At 40.7% G+C, this 24816-nt stretch overlaps 1 protein-coding gene across 14 annotated transcripts in view; it reads right to left on the reverse strand.

The window, feature by feature from the left end:
- LOC128604120 (neurexin-1a-like) overlaps positions 1-24816 on the reverse strand; it is a 287112-nt gene that overhangs the window by 162111 nt on the left and 100185 nt on the right. For 11 of the 14 annotated variants that reach the window (XM_053618953.1, XM_053618960.1, XM_053618959.1 and 8 more), the window contains 3 exons: positions 22719-23102; positions 14104-14307; positions 7540-7566 (listed from right to left, as the gene is read on the reverse strand). In XM_053618953.1, the coding sequence (XP_053474928.1) occupies positions 7540-7566; positions 14104-14307; positions 22719-23102 (615 nt within the window). The remainder of the gene's footprint in view (positions 1-7539; positions 7567-14103; positions 14308-22718; positions 23103-24816) is intronic. The other 3 variants (XM_053618966.1, XM_053618965.1, XM_053618964.1) reach the window with 1 other exon arrangement.

The raw sequence follows: 24816 nt of genomic DNA on the forward strand, positions 1-24816 counted from the left end.
AACGAGAACGGACACACACGGCGTACTTCACGCCTGGAGACCGATGTTCAGACAGATGGCCGGGATGGTTCTACAGAAGCATCTGAGATGTTCGTGTCACTCTCGACAAAACAAACAAAAAAGTGCTTGAGCCATTCCACCGCATTAGAATAATAATAATAATAATAATAAAAAAAAAAAACAATTCAATTTGATCTGTATAGCGCTTTTAACAGCGGACATGGTCTCAAAGCAGCTTTACAGAATCATACAAACACAGGATGGAGATTTTAAGTGTGTGAATTTATCCCTATTGGGCGAGACGGTGGTGACGGTGGTGACGGTGGTGAGGAAAAAGTCCCCGAGATGTTAAGAGGAAGAAACCTTGAGAGGAACCGGACTCAGAAGGGACCCCGTCCTCATCTGGGTCACGACGGATCGTGTGAACGTAAAAGAAAGTCCATTATGGGTTTCACATAACGTCAACCACAATACATTTTATCCTGGTAGACATTAAAAAATATCAACCTAACCCTTTAAATATACCAAAGGGAGTCAAATGACAAACTTTAAAAGTGCGACAGAAATTAGAGTCGAGCCAGACGTTTTTTTTCTAGAAGAATCCGGACTCTGGCACTGAACGAACTGGAGATTATGCAGATTATTCCTTTAAAACGGAAAGGTTTTCATTCGACCCCGCCCCCCTCGTATAATCCATATCGTTATACTACTGTAGGTAGATATAAGCAGTTAATGTTTCAGTAATAATTCAATCAGAAGATAGTGTTCCGAGACGATAAATTCAGGCTTAGCATTCTAACTAACATTTCCAGCATTTAAAACACGGTCATTAATTCATTCATTCCTTTCTTTAAGTTATTTGTTTGTTTGTTTGTTTGTTTGTTGTTCATTTTGTTGCACATTTCGGTACATTTTAAAAGGTTAATAATAATACATTAAGTTGCTTCACATAAATTATCGTTATTAACTATTCATTATTTTATCAATAAAATAATAAATTATTTAATTTAATTTATTTTTATTAAATTAATACAATTTAATTAATTTTATATATTTTTTTCTACTTTTGGGGCCTTTTTTTAACCACCTCCTGAAATATGCATAATTATTGACTGTATTTTGTCAAAAACCAAAGCACTATATAAATAAGTGAGTAAGTAAATAAATAGATAGATAGATAGATAGATAGATAGATAGATAGATAGATAGATAGATAGATAGATAGATAGGCCTACTGCTGTTTAGAAACACTAATTAATAAAGCAAGTACATGACTTCATAATGTCAGGTCACTAGGATGATCTTGGGCGTCAGAAGTTATAGAACACATTTATTACGCATTATAAAGGCAGGACTGAATCAGAATTTAGTCGTTCTTTTATAAATTGAAGAAAATTTAGCCATGGCGGTGTTGACGGCGATGGCGGTTGTGATCCTGGCCAGCGAACCGCTAACGCTAACACGCTCAGCATGATGTCATTAAGGCTAAAAGAACAGGTATGTTGTGGTGAAGAACGCCTTTAATAACCTGAACAGCACACAGGCCGAATGAAACTCGGTATCGATGGCTGTTGGTGTAAAGCGGACTCCGCTAACCCAGCACTATCTCCCTGTGAAATGTAGCAAAGAAGCGCAGAGCTCAGAGGGAGAACCAAGGTCAGCAAAAATCTCCTGGAACAACGCACCTTTAGGTCTCCCAAAGTCCCAGCAGCGTCCTCGAGTACACAAAACATGCATCAACGCGACGCTTGAAATCCCGTCGGAGGCTTCACGGCCTCGTCGGGCTTACTCCAGTCAACATGTTAATGCCTATTTACCTCCTTTACCCTTCCCCCCAGCCCCCCGCCATCGTTCCAGCGCCTTCCGTGGCACGGATGCAATGTATATGCAAATCCCCGGCAGAGCTCGGTGATGGAACGGGGCTGATTTTGTCGTGTAAGCAATACATAGTGGAGGCGGAGGAGAGGTCAAAGAGATCCAGAACAAATGATTACGCGGGAAGACGTAATGCAGCCCGTCAGGAACCGGAGCTGGGATCCGTGGCTTTTGGAAAACCGGATAGTTTACAGAAAGAAGACATACATGACTAAAAATGTTTCAGGAACCCTGAGCGTTTACGCTGTCTCTCGCTGTGTAAATAATACAAAATACACTCTACCTGAGCTATAATTTAATGAGATCCACTAAACATTGTGTAAATTATAGTGGTGTTTGAGTGAATAATGGATGTCTTTATCAGTTTACGCCTATCTAAACCAAAATGAAAAGGTAAACGTAATCGTTAGAGATGTTTAGGTTGGTCCGTGGGCCCTGAACGCCATGCCGATGGTGTATTCGCTGAAATATAGATGGCTTTCATATCAGTAACTGCGAGGTATAAGATGGCTCTGGCTGGGTTAGTTCTGTGTCTCGTTAAAATACATTTCATTAATTGAATTACAAATACCAGTGTGCATTATTCATCTGGAATATCTCAATGATTCATGGAAGTCAGGAGAAAAAAAACAAAAAAAACGGTACGTTCGGCACCTTTTTTTTGGCCTTCGGCTCCAGCGTTCGTACGGATCAATATTAAACATTTTCTTTCACATCCACGGTCATTTGGTAGATATGACCTCTGCTGCGAATTTCAAAAGGGCGCCATGTTGCAAAATTTATCCATCAAACGACGGCTACGGACTCGTCGAGCGGAATTTCGGGGTAAAGCCTGATGACTGATTCGGGTTCTGGAAAATAAACGGGAATTGAAATGTCGAAGGCGAAGCATACAGGACTGCTTTAATCAGAAAAACACAGCATAGCCTTCATCTAAAGATGAAGCCTGCTCTGGCCTGAAGCGAAGAGATAGCTGTGAAGCCTGACTGCTACTCCATCAAAGAGAAAAAAAAAAAAACTTTATAAAAGAGAGATGAATTACCTGTCAACATTTAATCAATTTTCTTCTTACTCATATATTATATATATATATATATATATATATATATATATATATATATATATATGGCACGTGCTAGAACTTGGATCCTTAAAATTTATGTAGACAGTAGAATAATCCTTCCTTGCCAAATCCTTAATTGTTCAATCTAAGAATTAATCTAAAATATGAAGTGTATAAGGAAATAAGACCGCACCGATGACCGTCTCCAGAGGCGAGTGCTAAAAGCAAGCAATCCATGAAGCACCTGGTTCCCTGGAAGGCAGAAAACATATGCCAGCAAAAGGAAACCAAAATGATGGCCATCCTGGTGTATTTTTATTCACTTCTAAGCAGCATTGAGGCCGAGTGGTGTTTAAACCGTTTCCCTAAAGCAGGACAGGGATGCTCCAGGGGAACTCAGGGTACTAATTGGCAGTGATGTGTTCTTGGGTCTGAGTGTAACATTACCTGCACCATCCTGTCAGTTTGGACTTGCCCTGATTAGCAACACATGCTAATTAGAGCGTAAATGTGCCCTCTGGTCTCAACTGTTTGTGGGTTGTGTTATTACCTCTCTTAAGCGATAAAGCTGTGACATCTGGATAAGGAAATGGCAGAAATTAGTCACTGGAGTAGAAACCGCTTTGTGGAGAAAAGACCAATATTTATTAAAAGTGCAATCAATAGACGTTTTAACTATTGTACAGAATAAAAACTGCCCTTTTTCCATTGGCCGGCTATTTAGCGCCAAGGTTTAGGTAGCTCCGCACTGGTTCCAGATAGAGGGGCAAGGTTTGGATGGTTAGGTGACCCAGCTAGCCCTGCTGGTCAAACAGTAGATAATCTATCATTTAGCCAAAAGGTATTTCTCTGTCAACTTATACTCAATATTTTCAGCATTTTCTGGGGGACCAGCGCGCTCTGTGTGATCAGGTGATTATTTTGATATAAAGTGTATTTCCAGTGATTAGTTCAGTGTTCAACTAATTGTTGTCTTTTTCCAGAGTTAAAGCACAAATGGACTCACTATTTTCGAGCTATTTTATTAGTTATTTCTTGGTGCAAGGAAACTTTAGGCTTTCAATTTGTTGAAATTCGATCTAGTTTCTTGCATTTGTGGTGAAAAAAATATCAAGATATTGCAACAGAGATTTCTCTGTATTCGAATTTGATCTTGAACCAGTCAGTACAAGACTGCAAACCATGCCAAGGTTTCCTCGTCTTACATTTTGATTGACTGGTTTCACTGCATGCTGATGTGAGCTGGTGAAGTTTCTCGGTTTTTTCTGGCATAATGAAATGTCACAGATTGCAGGGTGGGATGAAATACACTTAAGCTGCTTAATAACTCCGCACCTTGCACTCAGAAAATAAGGCAGTAATCTGTACCACTGCTCGTCACTGGGATGGAACCTTTAAGAGGATGTCTTGTACCCTGAAGTGGATGTATGGTACCCCCAAGGTGGGTGAATGGTACCCTCATGGGATGTATGATACCTTCAAGGAGATGTATGGTAACCTCAAGGGAATGTCTGGTACCTTTAAGGTGGTGTCTTGTACCTTCAAGGTGATGTATTGTACCCTCAGGTGGATGTGTGGATGTATTTACCTTCAAGGGGATGTCTGATATCCTCAAGGGATGTCTTGTGTGGGAATGTCTTGCACGGGGTTGTCTCATACCTTCAAGAACATACCTTTTACGGGGATGTCCTTGATCCTCAAAGGAATTTCTTGCACCTTTCATATGCAAGTCTTTTTACTGGGCAGGTGAAAGCGGTGTACCTTTAAAATTACCTTATGGACCACTGTTTTGAAGATAAAAGTAATGGGACATCATGGCATTGTTACCTCACAGCTCCAGGGTCTCCAGGGTTCGATCCTGAGGTCAGGTTATTGACTATGCTGAGTGTCGCATGTTCTCCCCATGTCCATGTGGGTTTCCTCCCACATCCCAAAAAATGTCAGTAGCTGGACTGGTCTCTAAGTTTGACTGAAGGCGCATGAGACCCCGGAGATAGACTGGTGACCCATCCAGAGTGCATTGCCCTCTCACCCAGTGTTCTTGGTGTAGGCTCTGTATCAAACTATGATCCTGACCAAGATGAAGCCCCTACTCAAGATGAATGAATGTTCTTTTGAAAGCTACATATCAAAAAGGTACCAAGCATGTACCCTTGAAGGATAAAATCCCAACAAGCAGCAATGGTACAGTTTAGTGCTTTCTTTTTTCCCTCATGAAGAAACAAACGAACAGAATTAATGTTTGGTACCACCTAAGCCTTCGTCTGGGTGTGGCAACACGCTACAGCTGGCTGGAGATCACAAGCAAGTCGCTGTGTAACGACGCTTGTTTATTTCGACTCGTGCTAATGTTAGCGCTTGTAAGCTGAAGGTCAGCAAAGAATCTGTTTCTAGGGTGCAACACCAACATTGATTAGTGAAGGCTGTAAAAAGAAAATGGGTCATGTAAGAAAAAGAAACATTATTCACTTCTAGAAAGCCTGGAGAGCGTTGTTGTACAAGGCAATAAAATAAAACACAGAGGAAGAGGAGAGAAAAAATGGGGTGGGGGATTCAGTGGGCCGTAGCTGTTGAGTCACTGGGTATAATAAAAAACACCGTGATTCATTTGCGATCCCTGAGAAATCATTTATTCATTAGCGAATTGAATAATGAATGGGCAGGCTAACTTTTTACTCCTACAATTCGCTCCCTTGCTTTTTCTTTCCACCTTCAGTCATTTCGCCTGTGTGTTGTTGTTCTGTTCACTGCCTCCACACCGTCTCTCTTTCCACCTCTCTCTCTCTCTGTGCTTGGAGAAGCAGGTTAATGAGAATAATAAAATTGCACTCCATACTTCCATTCTGCTTCAACAAGCCTCATCAATTTACAAGCAGCCTGACAGGATAAGGAAAGACAAAATGGCGTGAACTGAAAAAATTATTATTATTTTTCTTAAATGACAAAAAGGGAACTCATGCACGAACAAAATAGCCCCGTTTAAGACACACGCCAGGCTTCGGACTGTTCGGAGTCAATCTGAAATCCGGTCATTAGGAACAGAAGGCTGTGACGACTCAGCGGCAGCCATGTTAATCCTCGTCACTTGGCTCCTCTCATTCCTATCCCTACCTACCATTACTAATGAGTACGGGGCGCTAATGAGGCCCAAACCCATCTGCCTGGGGGACCCACAGGCCTGCTCTCAGTTTTACTGCATCAGACATCATTAAAAACGAAATCAACACTAAATTTGAATATCTGCGCCGAAGACGTGGACAACTGTGTTGGCGTTTCCTATTAACACAAGCGATTTGATCCAACGGCTGATTTATTACGTCCATAAACATTATTTTTTTTACAGTCAAATCATGGGTTGGACTCGTTCTAGAAGATAAATATGATATTTATTGCTACAATTCAACATTTAATAGAATAGAATATTAAGGTACTTCTATTAGTTTCAAATTATTATTATTATTTTTTATTAGATTTTCAAATTCATTATTCAAATTAGCTTAGCCAGATAATCACTAAATCATGGTGTGTCTTGAGGGATTCAATTGTCCTTCTCGGTGCAAATCAGGATTCCCATCGTTGTGAGAGCTGCATGCGAGTGTTCTGTGTTTTCAATCCGCTTTTGATTATGTTTTGACACGAGCCCTTGTTTTGACTTAAGTCCCGCCCCCACCCCTGTTGATTACCTCATTGTGTTCTCACCTGTTCTCTGTTACACCATGATTAGTTTGATTATTTCTTCAGTGTTGTTTTGATTCCTCTTCGCGGAGTCTTGCCAAGTGTAGTGTACGGTTTCTCTGTTTGTTAAATAATTCCTTTTTTCCCCTCCAATTATTGTTTATTATTGTTTCTGAATACTGATTATCCGTCTGTAATGTTGCCTACATGTGTATGGATTATGATGAGGGGCTCGCACCATCATCGAGGGGTTTTTTGTGTCCTGGTACTACTCGCCATGTTACAACTTGTTGCCATTTGGAACAACCACAATCCTGCTTAATTAGAGATTCGGAAAAGTGGGACGACATAGGCGCTCCTCTTTGACTTTTAGTCTCAGTCATGTTCAGTCATATCAGATAAAATATGGCAATTAATATCTTATTTCAGAATATATATCAGTGTAATCTAGTGATCTAGAGTTGAGTGCAAACGTTGCACCCCAATGACCCCCAAATCCCTCAAGACAGGGTTGCCTACAAGTTATTTGAGCATACTGTGTGTATTACATATCACATTCAACAAGGAAGAAACAAACCTTCGCGCTGATTTTCTCACAGTTGACACCGTACGTACACAGCTTCATTGTTTTTGTCACAGCTATGAAACCCAACACACTGAATCTGACTTTTGAACTCGAAACGTTTTTAACGTCGTATTCATTTCGTCGTATTCATTTCCCCTTTGCACTCTGTAAAAGGTGATAACTCCAACTAACACAGTGATGGTTCGTATTAAGCGTGGGTCGATCAAAAGAGTCGAACATAAAGCTCGCATTCATACAGAACATGTTTTTCAGACACACAGTTCTCAGTTCAGGTCATCGTTCAAACTGTATTGTATAACGTGTTAAAGAGTATAGAGAAGAAACAGGAACGGTCACTTACTGGAGGTACAGTTAATCCTGAAACAGTCTGGATGGGGGAGAACACATGAGATGTAAATTCAGCCTTCAAGGTTACAGCTGCACACATCCAAAAAGTACATAACCCACCACTCTGGGGACGACCACGCGGGCACCGGGTCCGTTCCCAATGCTCCCCTCCATGCCATCTTACTCACCTTTATATACTCTAGATTAATAATGTTACGAATAATGTGGGCAGGGATAATTCATCTGTACAGCAGAGTTCCGAGATAAAGTATTGGCTGCCCTTGAGATCTGAACTTACATACTGTAACTAGATAAAATAAGGAATTAGCCAAAAATTCATTTTCTAGTTCCTCATTTTATCTCATTAAACATTATGGCATGGCATTTTTCCAATACCAGAACCATGTGTACCATGATTTACCAGAGATTTAAAGTTTTACACCATTTTTTGAGCTTCATACTAGCATGCTAGTCATTGAGATTTAACTGCTAGCTAGCTAGATTTAGCATTCGAATTTCTTACTTTATTCTATCAGCGTTTAGCCCGTAAGCTAACTCACTTTCCTAGCATCGTAGTGGCTGCACAGCTAGCATGCTAGGTAGGAATTAGCACTGTAAATACAAGTATTTATTTCAGTTTTAACGAATACAGTGCAGCTTTTTAGTGTAAGGAAAAAAAAAAAACACAATCCTAATTTAAGAATTGAACACTGAGGTGAAAAAGCCATAATAATTTTGGTCATGTATGAACTAGCATTATGAATAAATAGCTTATTTATATGCAGATTGCTAAAAAAATACTACAAATACACGTCCTGTAATGGTCTTCATACACTTCACAGGGATTTCTTTCATGAATAGTTCATTATCTTTTTTTTTTTTATATACTATTGATTCCTTGTCCTCGGTACATGATAACACTGGTTCTGAAATTGGAAACGTGCTTTCCGAGAGCATTGAGTCATGACCCTGGTTTGGTTAAGCCACTTTAAAGGTTACTACAATCGGTTTATATCTATTTATTCCATTTTTGTCCTTAATGACCCAAGATAAGGAATCATTCCCGGACCATTCATTCCTCCCAAAGCCTGTGAGAGCGCGGCTGCGTTGTTACGATCAGCGTGTAGAAATGGATGCATGACGTGCTGCTCTCTCACAGCGGAGGACGGAGCATCAGGAATGACGCCTTGTGGGATAAATTTAGATTTCAAACAGCACAAATCCTCAACAAACGTTTTAGGAACCTTAAACTTCAACGTACTGTTTAATGCTTGGATAGAACCTTATACAGTGTATATGCCTTAGCCCCGTGTTATTTAGTAGATTGTTTCCCAAAAATGTCACAACTCTTGGATGGTTTCTATTATGTAGATTGGTGAGTCAAATTTGTAACACTAAATTCACATTAAAAAAAAAAAATTAGCAAGGTACTTCTATATAAAACAGATTTTGGGCTCATTTCGTGATGCCACAAAAGTCCATGAAGCGGTCACATCTGAGACATAGTACTTCTTTTTTTAAAAAACTGCTTTGGGGCGGGGCTAGGTATGAGCTCAGTTTGTGATGTCACAAGACAGGCCGAACTTAACGTGGCTGAGACCTTCTATATACTGTAACGCTGAATTGTGGGCGTGGTTATGTAGGAGCAATCGTATGCGAGACACAGTACTTCAACATAAGACAGATTCGGAGGCCGGGCTATGAATGAACATTTTTGAGATGTCACGAACCGATCACGTCCGAGCTGTCGTACATCTATATATAACTGATTATTTTCGGCGGGGCTATGTATGAGCTCGGTATGTGATGTCACAAAACTATGTGAACCAATCATATCGGAGATATACAGTAATACTTCTATATAAAACCGCTTTGGGGGGGGCAGGGGGTGGAACTATGTATTAGCTCTGTTGTGATGTCGTAAAACTCTGTGAACCTATCATTTCTGATATTTAAATGATTAGTGATATGTGTAAGGGTGTTTCTAATTAGCATATCATGACTATTCATAGTGCCAGACATTTTGAACAAAAGGTAGAGATGTTCCCAGGCCATTTTTTTTTTTTTTTCGCTTCAAGGCATTAAAATTCTTTTTCTTTCGACATAAACTACCAATCCTTTTAACCCTTTAAACACAAACTATTTTTCATTTAGTCATCAGAAGGCGAACAGGAAGAAACTTTTATTCTGCATTGAAGAATCGTATTAATCTTGATGCTAATTTAAATGAAGCCTCATTTGGGATGTGTTTGAACACATTACTCCAGATTAGACAGATTTGTCAGTCAATTTCCAATGCACTGTTAAGGGAATTAACATCATAACACAGTCAGGGAAGTGTTAGCCAGGTGTTAGTGTTGTCAAGGGATAATGATGTAGACGACACTTCAATTACGCTCGCGTTTGGAAGCTTAAATAACGCTTCAAGAATCCGTTTCAGATCCGAGTTAGACGGACATGTCGCTTAACAACTTGCGTTGATCTGGTAACAAATGTGGCATGACACGACAAGATTCAAGACTTCCTTTCGGGGTTTTTTCCCCCCGGTTTGTTTATTTGTATATATTTTAATGAAGCTTTTAAGGACATTTTAGTACTTCTATAAAACTGTTTTGGGGGCGGGGCTATGTATGAGCCCAATTTGTGATGTCACAAAACTCACTGAACGCTCATGCACTCCACAGGGGTTTCCATCATCAACAATTCATTAACCGTCTATAATATTGACTTCATGGTACAGTACGTGATAGAACTGGTTGTAAAAGTATCGACGCACACGTGCCTAAAACAATCTATACGCTTACAAATTTTGAGTTTTTTTTTTTTTAATTGAAAAACTAGTGCTTCTCCTTAAGAACTTAATAATAATTCATATAATAATTCATCATTTTTGCACAGTTTGCTCATTTATCAGTATCCAGCAGAAAGGAGTTTTAGCCACGCCCACATTTACAGTATCCTACTGGGTTTAACTGATCAAGCGGAAATAGACAACATGCGTTAAACAAGGTTGTGTTGTTGAGGATTGTGCTGCTCAGAATCAAGTTAAATCCATTTCACTCCTCACTGTGGCATCAACCTCCGCGTGTCGTCAACCTCAGCAGAAAAGTGGTCACAAACGGCCAAAAATCCATCGTCAGCTCTCTCTCTCTCTCTCTCTCTCTTTCTCTCTGGGAATGCTCTGTTTTCAGGGATGTACACGGGCTTTTCGTGAAGCATTTCAATACAGAACCCGTCTGAATGACAGCTGGAGTGATAAAAATAATAGACTTTTAGATGGAAAACATTAAATCGATCAAAGAATGCATTGCAACGACATGGCTCCATGAAACTCCAGAGTGCTTCATGGGCAAAACTCTTCCTTGACAACAGGAAAGCAATGAGGCCTGGCGCTCTCAAGGTAAAACGCATCCATTTCGTTTCCCCGGTTAGGAATTCTGCCAAAAACCGGTAACGCGTTACATTAAGGTCCTCTCTACTGACGTTATTGAATGGATCGAGTGAGGAATAAAAGACTTAGGGGTGTGCTGTTCTAGGAAAATAATCAGTAAAGATGTGATAATGATGGTGTGATGAAGGGGAGTCAATGTTACCGGCCTGAAGTCGATTACTTTCCTGGAACGGAATGTCTTAAAACGTGTTTTATTTCTTTTATACCACAACAACTCTCCAACACATCGGATACTTATTTATTTATTCATTCATTTATTTATAGCTCAATTTCATTTCGTTTAACGTCCACAAAACAAGTCAGTTCGGCCCCTCTTTTTTTTTTTTTGTTTAACATTTTTGTTTAAACTCCTCTGTCCGGAAGATTCCGACTGGTATCGGAGACTCCTTCCATAAAATGTTAAGCAAGCGTCCCCTTAAACACCTTAAAAACCCTCACCACATCAATGATCACACATTTTTACTTGTTCAAAATAATCACACCGGTTCATAACGTTCCTATAACCACACGTCTATGGGAACATGATATTTTTTGCTAATTTGTGCCGACTTATTTATAGCGATAAATTGAAAAACAAAAAAAATTGTCATTTGATTAAAGTTTTATTCGTGTTAACGAACGCAGCAACAAAATGTTACCTAAGAGAACCTTAATGTAACGTGTTAACCATAAAAAAAAACAACAAAATATACTGTATAATTTCCTTTGCAACGCTCCATTTTAAAGGTAAATCTCTTTTTTTTTTTTTTTTTTTTTTTCTTTATAGCCCAAAATAAATTAAACAACAGACTAAAAAAAATTTCAGGTTCTCAGTCTCACCCTTACTATACATAGACAGAGAGGCCATGTGTTAATTGGGCTCTCAGGAGCGAACGGTCTGACCTTCCTGTCTGTAAAATGTAGAGAACTCGGGTATGCAAACGTGGAAATCGCGAAGGATGGGATGGGATGAGAAAGCCCCTCTGTTGATATGTTTTGAAGATGAAGGAGGTGCGGTTGAAGGACAGGGGTTTAGGGATGGATGGATGGATATTTTGGGATGGAGAAGATTCACAGAGCATTCTCTCTCGAGCTGTAGAGCTAGAACAGCGCTGACGTGCTTTTATGGCCGTGAGTGAAGAGTTGCAGACTTTTTGGCCATTGAAGCTCTTGAAACCATCTCTTCTATATTCTACATAGCAATGAAATAGAAAAAAAAGAATTGAGTGCTTGTACGTGTGTGTGTGTGTGTGTGTGTGTGTGTGTGTGTGAGTGAAAGAGAATATTGTATACGGGTGTAAAAGTCTCAAAATCTGGAGAGTTGCCCAGAATCACAGTGTTGTTGAGCATGTTTATACGGTATATCCGGATATAAAGTGTAAATATATCACAATATTGTAATAAAAATTTTACTCTAGTTACGGTAGCTATGGTTGGGGGGGGTCGGACGGATGTCGTTTGCTCATTTCGAAGATCCACTTTTTCAGATCCACGTATTTCTTGGCGCCCCGTCCTTTCTGACGGTTCGTTTACATGAGTTAAAATTCTCTTCAAGCAGAATTTCAGGTTTAGCCGCTAAAAGCTAACGGATTCCCATCAGCACCTGGACATACGCTGTACATCTCATCCTGTCTAAAGCGGAATATTAAAACGGCGTGCATTAACGGCGATCCAAAAATGTCAAACGGCATGCAGATGATGTGCTGCATGCGACGTCATCGAGACGCCATTTGCATGTGTAATTTGAGCCATCTGTTCGGTACATCTATCTATTGGCGCAGTAGATGATTTTTTTTATTATTTATTTTTTTTTTATCTAGAAGAAGGTTGGATATTAGTGGAGCGCCCCCTTCTGATTGTTGTGGATATCTTCCTATATGAGAACTGTCCTCAGTTAGGCATAATTATAAATGTCTGTTTATAAGGAATAAGTTCTAAACACGCTCTCACAGCCTTTTTAAGTGTTCGGATTAGACGTGCAAACATAAGGGGATTATCTAAAATAAAATCTGCATTAGGTTACTGCGTTAATAATAAGCGAGAACTATATTTTCGAGAACATTTCTCATTATCTCATTAGAGGCACCTGGTGAAATAAACTCAGACAACCTAGCGAAATAATGGGTGTAGGTCAGAAATTGCACGGACAGGTTTATAGACCATTTTAATACTTGCCCTTCGGTCACATTAACTTGCATACGATCACAAAGTTGTTTTTTTTTCCTCAAAGTAACTTTCAGCTACATGAATCTACTCGTATTGTTAAAAACACCCCGAATGATGTCTTTTCGTGCATTGTTTTGTGGGTGTTAAGAAGTTTGTACATTTTTAACACCCACGATTTTTACTATAATCAGGTCCCTAGTTTGCTACGTACATTTTTCATGAATAAAACTCTAAGCTCCGAAGCCACTGATGTAGTAGGACTAATATTCGTACATTCTGTCCAATTAATTTCCAAATGAAAAATGAAAACAGATCTGAACGCCGTGGGCAGCGATTAAGGTGAGGGTTCTGAGCTTGGGCGTGCAAAATTATCTGCATGTCTATAAGCAACGCTGTAGTTGAATAATTAGCTTTTGGGACATGCGGATAATTAATTAACAATGCAGATTCGCCTGACATTTGACCAACACATGATCGACGCTGCAATCCCAGCAGGCACTGCTGCTATAATTCCCCCAACTGGACTCCTAATCCTTTGCTCAGCAAGTGGAGGAAGAATCTGGCATTCACATTCCTCCACGTTCCTCCACACGGGATCAAAGATTACGATTTTTTTATTTTTTTTTAGGCTGCATTACAAAACGTTGATTAGCATAATAATAATTATTATTCATTGCATTAGAGGATTGGCTGTGAGTACAGGGAGGAAAAGATTGATTGTCTATGTTGGTTACTCAGGTCTGATTTAGAGATTGGATCTACGCAGTGGAAAAAAAAAAAATTCGGAGAGGCGTATTTGGCCTTTATGAGGTCCTTTTCTAGTTAAATGCTACCCACATGCCCATCTGCTTCTGGGCAGCTCACTAGATTTTGAGACAAATGTCCAATGTGTTTGGTAATGTGTTTGGTCATTAGATGATTTGGCTGGAGTTGTAGACTTTATAGAGAAGTTGAACGTGTGGACAGCGTAGGCGGCGATACCTAGGTTAATAGTCAGGCGGACTCTTCCGGTCTCCAGCTCTAGTCGTAGCGTGTCGGCAGAGTCTCGAGACGTGGTGGCCATCAGGATCCCGTAAGCCCTTTGCGACCGGAACCGGAGCGTGACGTCCTCGGCCTCGGTGTGCATAGCCACCGGGAGCTGGATCTTCATGAACTTACTGCCATCGTAGCTTAGGATGGTTGCGTCTGTGGACGAAGGACACCGATTAGCAGATCGTCTTATATAAAGCGGATCTGGTTCGTTCATGCAATTCAGCTCTTTCAGCTGGACAGCTTTTTGTTTATCAAAGTATTCAAAGAAATCTTTTCTAATCAGGTCCTTTAGATGATTGTTCTAAAGGAGTTCACTAAACGAGAGTACTCAGAGAGTACTCGAATACTTATCCTATAGTGTTCCAGTCATTCACTCAACCAGACACATAATCCCTGAATACAGAAAACAGCGTGCTCTAGATAGAGCTAGTATTATCTAATACACGACAAGCACTTGAGACAAATTCAATCCCATCGTCTCACCCATCTTTAATTACGTGGAAGTCAATAATGTGAAAATGAACGTGGCTAACAAAACTGTTATTAAACCAAGAGCGATGGCAGCTGAAAGCTGTTTTTAATTTGCTCTTCTCTGTTCGCATGTCACGGTGCAATTATTACCTGGAAGTTTGTGCATGACTTTATTAGTACTTAGTTCTGACGTGTTTTTTTTTTTTTTGGTTTGTGGTCCCTCCCAACACACTAATATGTCTACTGGAGTGAAAAGAAAACAAAGCGTTCCGCATGTAGCGTTGAAGTGCAATATGCAATAAGATGAGACAAATGCAAATTGGATAAAGAGCTGTCTGACGCCGTCCCGGTTGCATCAGCCCGTGATGTAACGGGCTTCCGATAACTTCCCAAAGATAAGCTGCTACAGGAACGTGACAAACGTATGTGCGACATTATGTCTAAACAGCTTGGTATGGCTCAGAGGCATCATCCATAATTCAGAATCCAGTTCCCCTTATGCGCTAACTCTTGTGCTACATCGAAGGCAACAAGCTATCTAGCCCAGGAACCAGGAACGCCCCGGATTAAATCAGACGTCGTCCAGGAAGTGAATTTCAAACACCGCTGCCACGGCAGGAATGAGAACGTGTACGCGGCCCCACGCGCCACGCTTTACATAACGATCTCGACTCGTCTTCGTGTCTCGTATTTTCAGGTGCCGCGTACGAGCTAGGCGATGACATCGAGAGCATCGACGTCTTGTGTAGACTTAATAAGGGCCACGTGGGGGCACGCTGACTGATTCAGAGAATAATTACCGTCTGCCTGAATTTCTCCGCTTTGTTCACGTACAAATGAATGACTCACGGATCGAAATAACTGCACTAGTGAGAACGCTAATAAGAATAAGAAGTCTGGGGTAGGACAGTAGGAGCTGCTGTACAGGATCTTCTCCGAGCTCAAATCACAGACCCTGCTACTCATTATTTATTTATTTATTTATTTGTTTATTTATTTTTTACAGCGATTCATTTATTTTGACTGTTCTCGAAGAAATGACATCCGTACGCAAATATCAAATATTATTTTATTTTTAAAAAATTATATGTCATTATACAACATCCAATTTAATCTGTAGACGCTGTGTTTTCCCAGAACAACGCAAAACCCACGATTGGGAAAGCTTCAAGAAAAGATCAAGCTACTCTACTTAATAAAATATACCCCAACCCCGAATTCTTGTTCTGGGAAATGTGTGACTTTTTAAATGATGAACCCGTCATAAATGGCAGATTTCGAGTTCTTATTCACACACACACACACACACACACACACGAACACAAAGATTCCTGGCTTTTATACATATACAAGATTACAGGATGCCTTCCAGCTGTAAACGCTACATTACGCTACGCTACGGTAGCCAGGTTCGTCAGTTATGCAATCTGATACTAGCGATGAAGAGATTGTTATGGTAATGCTGTGTTTGGACAGTTCTGGGCTGTTGATTAATAAATATATGAAGATCGAGCTCCGGATACTGAAATTCCAGTCCGTCGATGTACTGTACATTCATACACTCTGGGGAAAGGCTGCCGTGGAGAATTAATGGATCTTAGCTTCCAAAAAAAAAACGGGTTCTCCGTATCAGAACCCAGTCTGATAGGGACATGCTTCCTCAGAAGGACATCGAAAGAACCCTGGAGAGTAGAACCTGGCCTCTCCGGTGTTCATAGTGTTGATGTTAAAGATTTTGGTCACGCGCCGAGTTCTAGCTCTGCTATGTCTCGTGCGATTAGGAGAGAGGATACAGCTGGAGTTCTTTAACATCTGGCTACGCAGTTCACAGTCCTCCAGTCTCCCTTACAAGGTAAAACTCCGGGGATAATTAGGCAAGAGAGAATGAAGGAGGATGTTCGGGATGGAGACTAGAAAAAAAACAAAACAGACTGCTTTATTAAAATCGGGAACACCGTATCATTAACCCCTCTCTCTCTCTCTCTCTCTCTTTCTCGGTCCCTTGATACGGTCAGTAGTGGTCAGTGTTTGCCGCAGGCTGGAACGTCACGCACCGATAACTTTGTTTGACGGTTTCTCGGCCTGCCGTTGCTGTCTTTAGTGTAGCAGAAAATCAGGACACAACATCACAACAGCTGGCCTGAAAACACGCCGAGCATGAGGGAAAATGAGCGAGTGTTAAAAAGAGTGAGACCTCGCTTTCCTGCGACACCCACATGTCGGCCGTGCACGATGAAGCTTATATAACATGAATACGCACCTCCAGGTGTGATGAACATCTGGCACGTCCCTTTCCTTCTCACCATGCTCAACCATTACAAGATGGACCGTTTATATGAATTCTTTCTATGAAGATATACCACGGTGCCGTTGAATACTTGATTCTGATTGGTCGGTAACTCTGACGGCGGGCGGTGCGGCCGCACATCGCAGCGCTCATTCGAACACATGATCGTTTCTATAGTAATTCGCAGGAGCTTGTACGGTGGACGGTCGACTTCAACTGATTATAGATAGGTGAAAGCGTTGGTATGGTGAGGTGAAGCTGGACCGGCATTTTCAGGACCCCACGCGTTTTTTTTTTTTTTTTTTGGGGGGGGGGGGGGGGGGGTTATTAACTTTAAGAGAAAATAAATAAAGAGAGTTCTGGCAAGGGAACGACTGCTTATAGCTGCTGTAACATAAGCGAGAACAGAGACTAACTTGTTTCACGGACGTTTCACAGCATTAAGTGTAACTATAAATGGATAAAAATTATAACACGTCGAACTAAACGCGTCACGATGTACCGACAACGATAATAATCTTGTAATACCACGTTTGTTTATTTATTTTCCTCCATGCGTGGTGAGTGTTAAATTTGTTCTCTAGGTTGTAGGTCTATATTCTTCTAAAGACAAAAACACTGTTTTGGGATGAATTCCAAAGGGAAAAAAAAAAAAAAAAAAAAAACGTCTAGGTTTGGTCACCTCACATTCCCGAGCAAAATATCATCCATTCTTTTTTTCCCCGCTCCTTCATTACAGAAGCGGCAGGTTTATCAGACATCTGCAGGACAAATCCATTATAAAAGACCCGGCACTCAAACCTGGATATCTCAACAGTCATTTTTCACACCGAGCATCTGGAGGAATCTTACAGACATGTATTACATTACAGAGGAGCAACCAAACCCGATGTGATAAAGCGAGCAGACGGAGAGCTGACTCCTGGAATAAGGCGAGGCTATTTACATTATAAATGTCGCCGGCGCCGTGTTTGTATCCGTCTCTCAGACCGATCGGGATTCCACAACGCCTGGCCTGTCAGGACCGTGCCATACGGGAGCTGACTAACCGTACCGAGAAAGGATAGTACCTTCTTTTTTTGGGGAGGGAAAATCTTGCAAAGCGCTGCAAAAAATAAAATGGTCTACAACAGTTTCAGATTTAATGGAAGAGGGTCAGATTTATTATATACAAGGGATATCGTACTCCTGTAGTGGTCCACTGCTGTTCGAATCTTCCTCCAGGGGCCCTGAAATGAATTTTTCATGCTTGCGTGCATAGCTTACATCAAAAAAAAAAAAAAAAAAAAGTATCTTCGAGCATATTTCAAGGTTGGACCGTGCCAGTAGACTTCTGTGCCCGTAAAATCTCTTCTGTGAATCATGTGGCACAACTGACAGAGCAGGAAAAATTAGAAAATGGGAGGGTTTTTCATTTCTGAGGGAGTCCACGCACATGTGTGTATGTGTGTGTATGTGTGTATCATATCCAGTAGATGAATTATTAAAATTGTAGAAATAGGTCTCAATTTATACGTAGTACGCAAAAGTTTGTTTAAAAACAGGGTACATAATTCATTAGCAAGGGATTTTAGGGCCTCATTCAGATCTGAATTGAGTGCATGGAGGGAATATTTAATAATAATAATAATAAGAAGAAGAAGAAGAAGAAGAAGAAAACCTTTGAGTGAGATCCAGATCCACTGACAGTTTGATGTCCCAAGCTGAAATGTATGTTTTCCAAGAAAATATGGAATGACACTTGAGGCCAATATTAAACGCATAAATAAGACTATTACTTAATTAATTAATGAGTTTTGTTTTTTTTTTTTTTAAAGAAGATTTAGTGTCTTACATACATTAGGTAGTGTACACAGTTATTATACGTGCGTCACGTTTGGGAGGCGAAGGCGAATCCAAGCGCAGATTATTTTATTAGGTAAAGTTCTAACAAAACAGAAAAACACATGAAAACAATGACATAAACATGACTTACGGTTACAACACAAAGACTACGGGCGATACTGCGGTGCACGTGAGGACACAAGACCATTACGACAAAAGCTTGACAACTACACACTGAAAAACTAGATAAACTATATATAGTGGTGCTAATCAAGGTGCAATAAGACACAGGTGAGCATGCTTGAGACATGTGACCTGCTGGGGCTGATGGGTAATGTAGTTCTGTGCCTCGTTGGCACTATCACTAGGGTAGTGGTGGCTCAATGGTTAAAGGCTCTGGGTTACGGCTTGGAAGGGCCGGGGTTCAAGCCCCAGCACTGCCATGGGTCCGTGAGCAAGGCCCTTAACTCTCTCTACTCCAGGGGGCGCTGTATCATGGCTGACCCTGCACTCTGACCCTAACAAGCTGGGATATGTGAATAAAATAATTTTAATGTACTGTCTATGGTCTTGGTCTTCACTTATATAGCGCTTTTATCCAAAGTGCTTTACACTGTGTCTCATTCACCCATTCACACACACTCACACACCAATGGTAGCAGAGCTGCCATGCAAGGCACTAACTTGCCATCGGGAGCAACTTGGAGTTCAGTGTCTTGCCCAAGGACACTTCGGTATGTGGAGTCACGTCGAGCCACGTGGGCCGGGAATCGAACCGCCAACCCTACGATTAGCGGACAACCCGCTCTACCACCTGATCCACAGCCGCCGCCGCCGCCGCCCCCCCCCCCCCCCGCTTTTTTAATCGTATATGCGATCAATAAAGGCTTCTACTTCTTCTTATCATGACAATGTGCCTTATCAAGTGCTATTTAGAAGAATGAGTGTGAAATCCATATTATTAAATTAAACCAAACATGCAGAGATTAATCTGATACATCTGATCTGATTACATCAGCACTACTGTTTATTGCTGAATTCTGGAGTAAACAAAAGTACAGAAAAACATCACCTCCTTCTTCCATCCGCATGAACTCCTGTTTAAAAGAGTCGCTTTAGAGGTTAGTTAAAAAAAAACAAAAAAAAAACAACTTCTCTACTGCTTCTACTTAAGAAAAATCCATCAACCATGTAGGCATGATTTTACACACAGGCGATTTAAATAATCTGAATAAAGAGCCCAGAAAATTGACCTAAGCAGGTGCGTAACCCGACTCTGAATACGCATAACTTTCCCTGCAGAAGTACTGACCTAACTTTTGGATTAAAGTCGCTGATGAACTAAATGATTTTTTAAAATATATATATATATATATATATATATATATATATATATATATATATATATATATATATATGTATATGTAAATGTATATGTTTATTTCTGTTGAATTCTTTCAGTCCGAGTCCAAAAACAGTTATATACTCTACACTACAGTATATACATGAAAGCTATACACACACTGGACAGGTACCTTATATATATATAAATGTATATTTAAAAAAAAAATTGTGGTCAAAAACCTTTCACATATTAGCATCCTTCGTAGCCCATCATGCTAAATGACAAAGTCTCAATCTGATAGTTCAGATGTTCGACACTCAAGCGTGACATTAAAAAAAAAAAGAAAACCCACAAACATCAATCACGTCGCTGAGATCTGCACCGGAGCTCAAGCAAAACGGCTTGGCAATTTAAACTCTCTCTCCTCCGGTACAAACAAATCAGTGGAGATGAAGCCGAACACAAATGCAAACGAAACAACAGCAGCAGCGTGAGCCTGCTGTTTCTCTCCGAGTCCAGCTACGCCTGCACGGAGACGCCATTACAATAAACAGCAACATCTGGCGCCGTGCACACAGGCCAGGTTGGAAAGATATCGCCTCTCAGGCACACATCAGCCACGCGGGAAAGAAGAGCTCCGTCTAATTACACTCCCAGGGACGACACACACACACACAGAGCTCACTTGAAGAACCTCCCAATTAGGTCCACATTTCTCCACACACGTGAGCAGCACCATGACAGCAGGGTTAGCAGGTCAGAATTGTCTTTTTTTCCCCCTCTTTCTTTCTTTTCTTCACATTTAGAAACCAGCTGCTATAAAGCTTAACGCGACGCTGTAAGCACTTCATATCAGGCACTCAAACTATACGTGACCTACAGATATAGTGTCCTCAACCTGTCTTCTGTATTCCTCTATACACCGTGTGTACACGTGTGTGTACTTTTCGATGAGGTACGACATAAATCTTTACAATCTGTCAATCGAGCATGTTGTCGCAACGTTCTTTCGACGTTTTCCGACCGACGTTTTCCGTCCGTGTGGAGTGCGGAGCGTTTCCGTGCACTCTAGCCTTAACGATCGTTCCCTATTGTAATTTTCCAGGTGAGGCAGGCTTTATATGTCGCTTCGTGTAGATCTCAGCGTGGTGAGTGAATAGATTCCCGTCACAGGAAAACGGCGCGTCACAACTCCGCACTGAGAACAGAAGGCTCCTGTCAGAAAGCCATACGCGTGCTCGTGTCTTTTCCCCGAAAGCCTTGTCTCTCATGACGAAGCGCTTTCCGTCGCCAATATGTTTTAAGCTCCTGGGATCTATTTTCAGATCATTAACAGACCGTTGACGCAGAATGTAAACGGGACAAATGTGCATCGAATGACATAATTAACATATTGGCTAAAGGTCTACCGAATACCTATTAAAACTAATTAAATAACAGGACCTGCTACTTTTATTTCCCGTTACAGAGATAAAGAATTGGCCGAAGACAGAAAACGAACACTTGATGTCGTATTCATTCTAAACATGCCCCTCCCTTTTTTATTTCCTCCAAATGACGCAATTCTTTTCTACGCCAATTTTTGCACTTGCGTTCCATCTATTTTAGTCTGGATAACATTATGTGGGGAGGAAAAAATCTTTTGAAACACGTCAACCGTGACGAATCAGCATTAGAACTAAAACATTTCATATCCATAGCTAGACCTCTGGGGTGCATTTACCAAAAACCTTTGTAACGCGAAATACTCCGTTACCTCGCTCTTAATTAACGAATGTTTCCCGAAACCCTACGTAACTAATATATTTCGTCGACTCGTTCGTAAATGAACATTTAACCTGACCCGCTGGTTATTAAGTACGTCTTTATTCGAAGCTTGCGTGCAGTTCTAGCTCAGAAAGACAGAGGGCACTAATTGCAATACAAAAAAAATCCTCACTGATCTTACAAGCGCTGGAAAAATGTACAGTACGTCCTTCATTAAACTGTTTGTTATCCGCTCGGATTCATCGATATAAGGACATTTCCTTATTTCTGTTTCATAACCGGAAGTCTTTTTAAAAAGAACATTTTGAGACGATAACTTTTGAGGACGTTCCGAGGATGACGTTTTGTTCGATTTCGGCGACGAGTGACAATAAAGCAACAAATCCAAACGGCTGGCCCGGATGGGTCTTTGGACCGATCCTACAGCGCGTGTGGTCCGACGTTTCTCACAAATTTATTTCCTACCTGCAAGTAGCTCCTATTTACTGTTTGACGCACGCAAATAGAAGAATGACTCATAAATGTGGTAAATCGTGACGACGTTACAAAGGAAAATTTAAAAAGTAGCAGAGGTCGCTGGTTCCTCTGGGGAATGTATGCAGTAAGCCCTGCCCACAATTCGCAGCTTACAGGAGACTGAAACTACTCTTGATTAGCCACCCGAGAGAAATAATTAGCATAGACCAGCAGACACTTCCACCAACACCACAGAATCAACAATACTAGTAGCAAGAATCTAGATCCAGCTGAATCAAGTAGCTTGTACACACAAGTCAGAATCCTACAGTACCTTACTAGTAGAGACTAAACTCAAGCTTGAACAACTTAAAGCAGGCTACAAGTGCTGAATAAAGAGTATGAAGCACCCACCTCTCTCGCAAGAACGTCCCAGAAACCCGGTAGCGGCGCAGTCGCATACATATCGATTCCATCCCTCTCTGCAGATGCCGTTGTTCTGACACGGGTTGCTCAGGCACTGCTTGGGTGCTTCCTTGGAGCAGGACGGCTTCACCCCCACTGCCTTCTGGAGCTCAGCCATGCGCCGAACATCTTTGCTCTGGCCGTCGACGAAGAGGTCGCGTACGCAGCCCACGAAGCCATAATTCAGCAGCGCCGTCCATACCTCGGTGGGACACACCAAACCTGCTCGGTTCTCGGGAAGACCACCGAGGTACAGGTGATCGTCCAGGTCGAGGATCTCGCTCTCACCTGGGGCCTGGTAGGGCGTGCGGACCGTGTTCACCGATATCGTACCTGAGGAAGCAGACGACTGGATGTCAACGTCAATCAAGAGAAACAGAGGGGGCAAAGAACATTTTACTGAAAGCAGAGGCAGAAGCCGGTCTGAAAATATCTGTGAAGTTAATAGGGAAGTCGATCCAGACAAAAATATGTTTAATTAGTGTTTTGAGTCGATGGAGAGTCACTCGGTGTATTGACTAAACACTGTGGCATGTTTTTCTTAATTATAAACGAGCATTTTGTATTGAACCACAGTTGCGTGAAGTGGGAGTAATTTGCTGTCTTCCACCGACATGCTCTGATTCTTCCTTTATTTCCATGGACAGTGCATTAAAAAGCCCAGAACGGTGACGAGAATCAATTCTTTCAGCAGAACTTGACTCGTTGTCCTTTTAGCAGCATTCCTTACTGAAAACTCGCACAGAAAGCCTTAACTTCACACGTGGAATTAGCACATTTTACACATATTTCATGTTATTTTTCAATCATTTTCAAGTAATGTCAATTTTTTACATCATACATTTGTTACATAAATCTTACACGATTCGTTCATTCATGATCGTCTTCACGTGATTTTGTTACATATGATTCATTTATATTTATTCATTCATATGATTCAATAACTCGAATGTCTGAATCAGATGTCATTTACTCATATGATTCATTTGTATTCATTCATATGATTCGGTAACTCGAATGTCTGAATCAGATGTCATTTACTCATATGACTCATTTGTATTCATTCATATGATTCGGTAACTCGAATGTCTGAATCAGATGTCATTTACTCATATGATTCATATGTATTCATTCATATGATTCAGTAACTCGAATGTCTGAATCAGATGTCATTTACTCATATGATTCATATGTATTCTTTCATATGATTCGGTAACTCGAATGTCTGAATCAGATGTCATTTACTCATATGATTCATATGTATTCATTCATATGATTCGGTAACTCGAATGTCTGAATCAGATGTCATTTACTCATACGATTCATTTATATTCATTCAGATGATTCGGTAATTTGAATGTCTGAATCAGATGTCATTTACTCATATGATTCATTTATATTCATTCATATGATTCAGTAACTTTCCATTAGGTATATTTCAGCCTAAAAGTCACTCCCTGATGTTTATATCCGGTATTTCAGCCGTATATATTTGTACACATGATCTTTCACAAATTCCCGGTCGCAGTAAACACTCATGGACATGACCGGACTGTAAAGCGAAGCAGAGTGGAAGCTCAGGATCAGGATCTCGCCTCGAGGTTCGTTCGGGTATGACGGATCGTTTAGCTCAACTCTCTGGCTGTTGTGGATGTTTAGTTAATAGTCTGCAGCGATGCTGCAAATGCAGCCGGTGATCTATAAGGCAGATACACAGAGCAGCTGGACTGTCTTTACAGGGTCCATCAGAGAGAGAACGAATGAAAAAGGAAAAATCAGAGGCACTTCCATGTGGGCTGTATATAATGCTATTGTCATAGCGATGTGTTGAGGTGCACTTATTTTCAAGTGGCTTTGAAGTAGAATAGCTCGTCTATAAGGACCAATGGTTACAGACACACACACACACACACACACACTACTTCACGCTATTTGCTAGCCAGGTTTTACTTATGTAAATGTAATTACATAAGTATTTATATGTTACGTATTAATATTGATTTATGAATGATAAAAGAGAAAAAATAAAGATAAAATAGCAAAATAA

The sequence above is a fragment of the Ictalurus furcatus genome, chromosome 29 (genome assembly GCF_023375685.1).
Source record: "Ictalurus furcatus strain D&B chromosome 29, Billie_1.0, whole genome shotgun sequence".
Classification (NCBI taxonomy): Eukaryota; Metazoa; Chordata; class Actinopteri; order Siluriformes; family Ictaluridae; genus Ictalurus; species Ictalurus furcatus.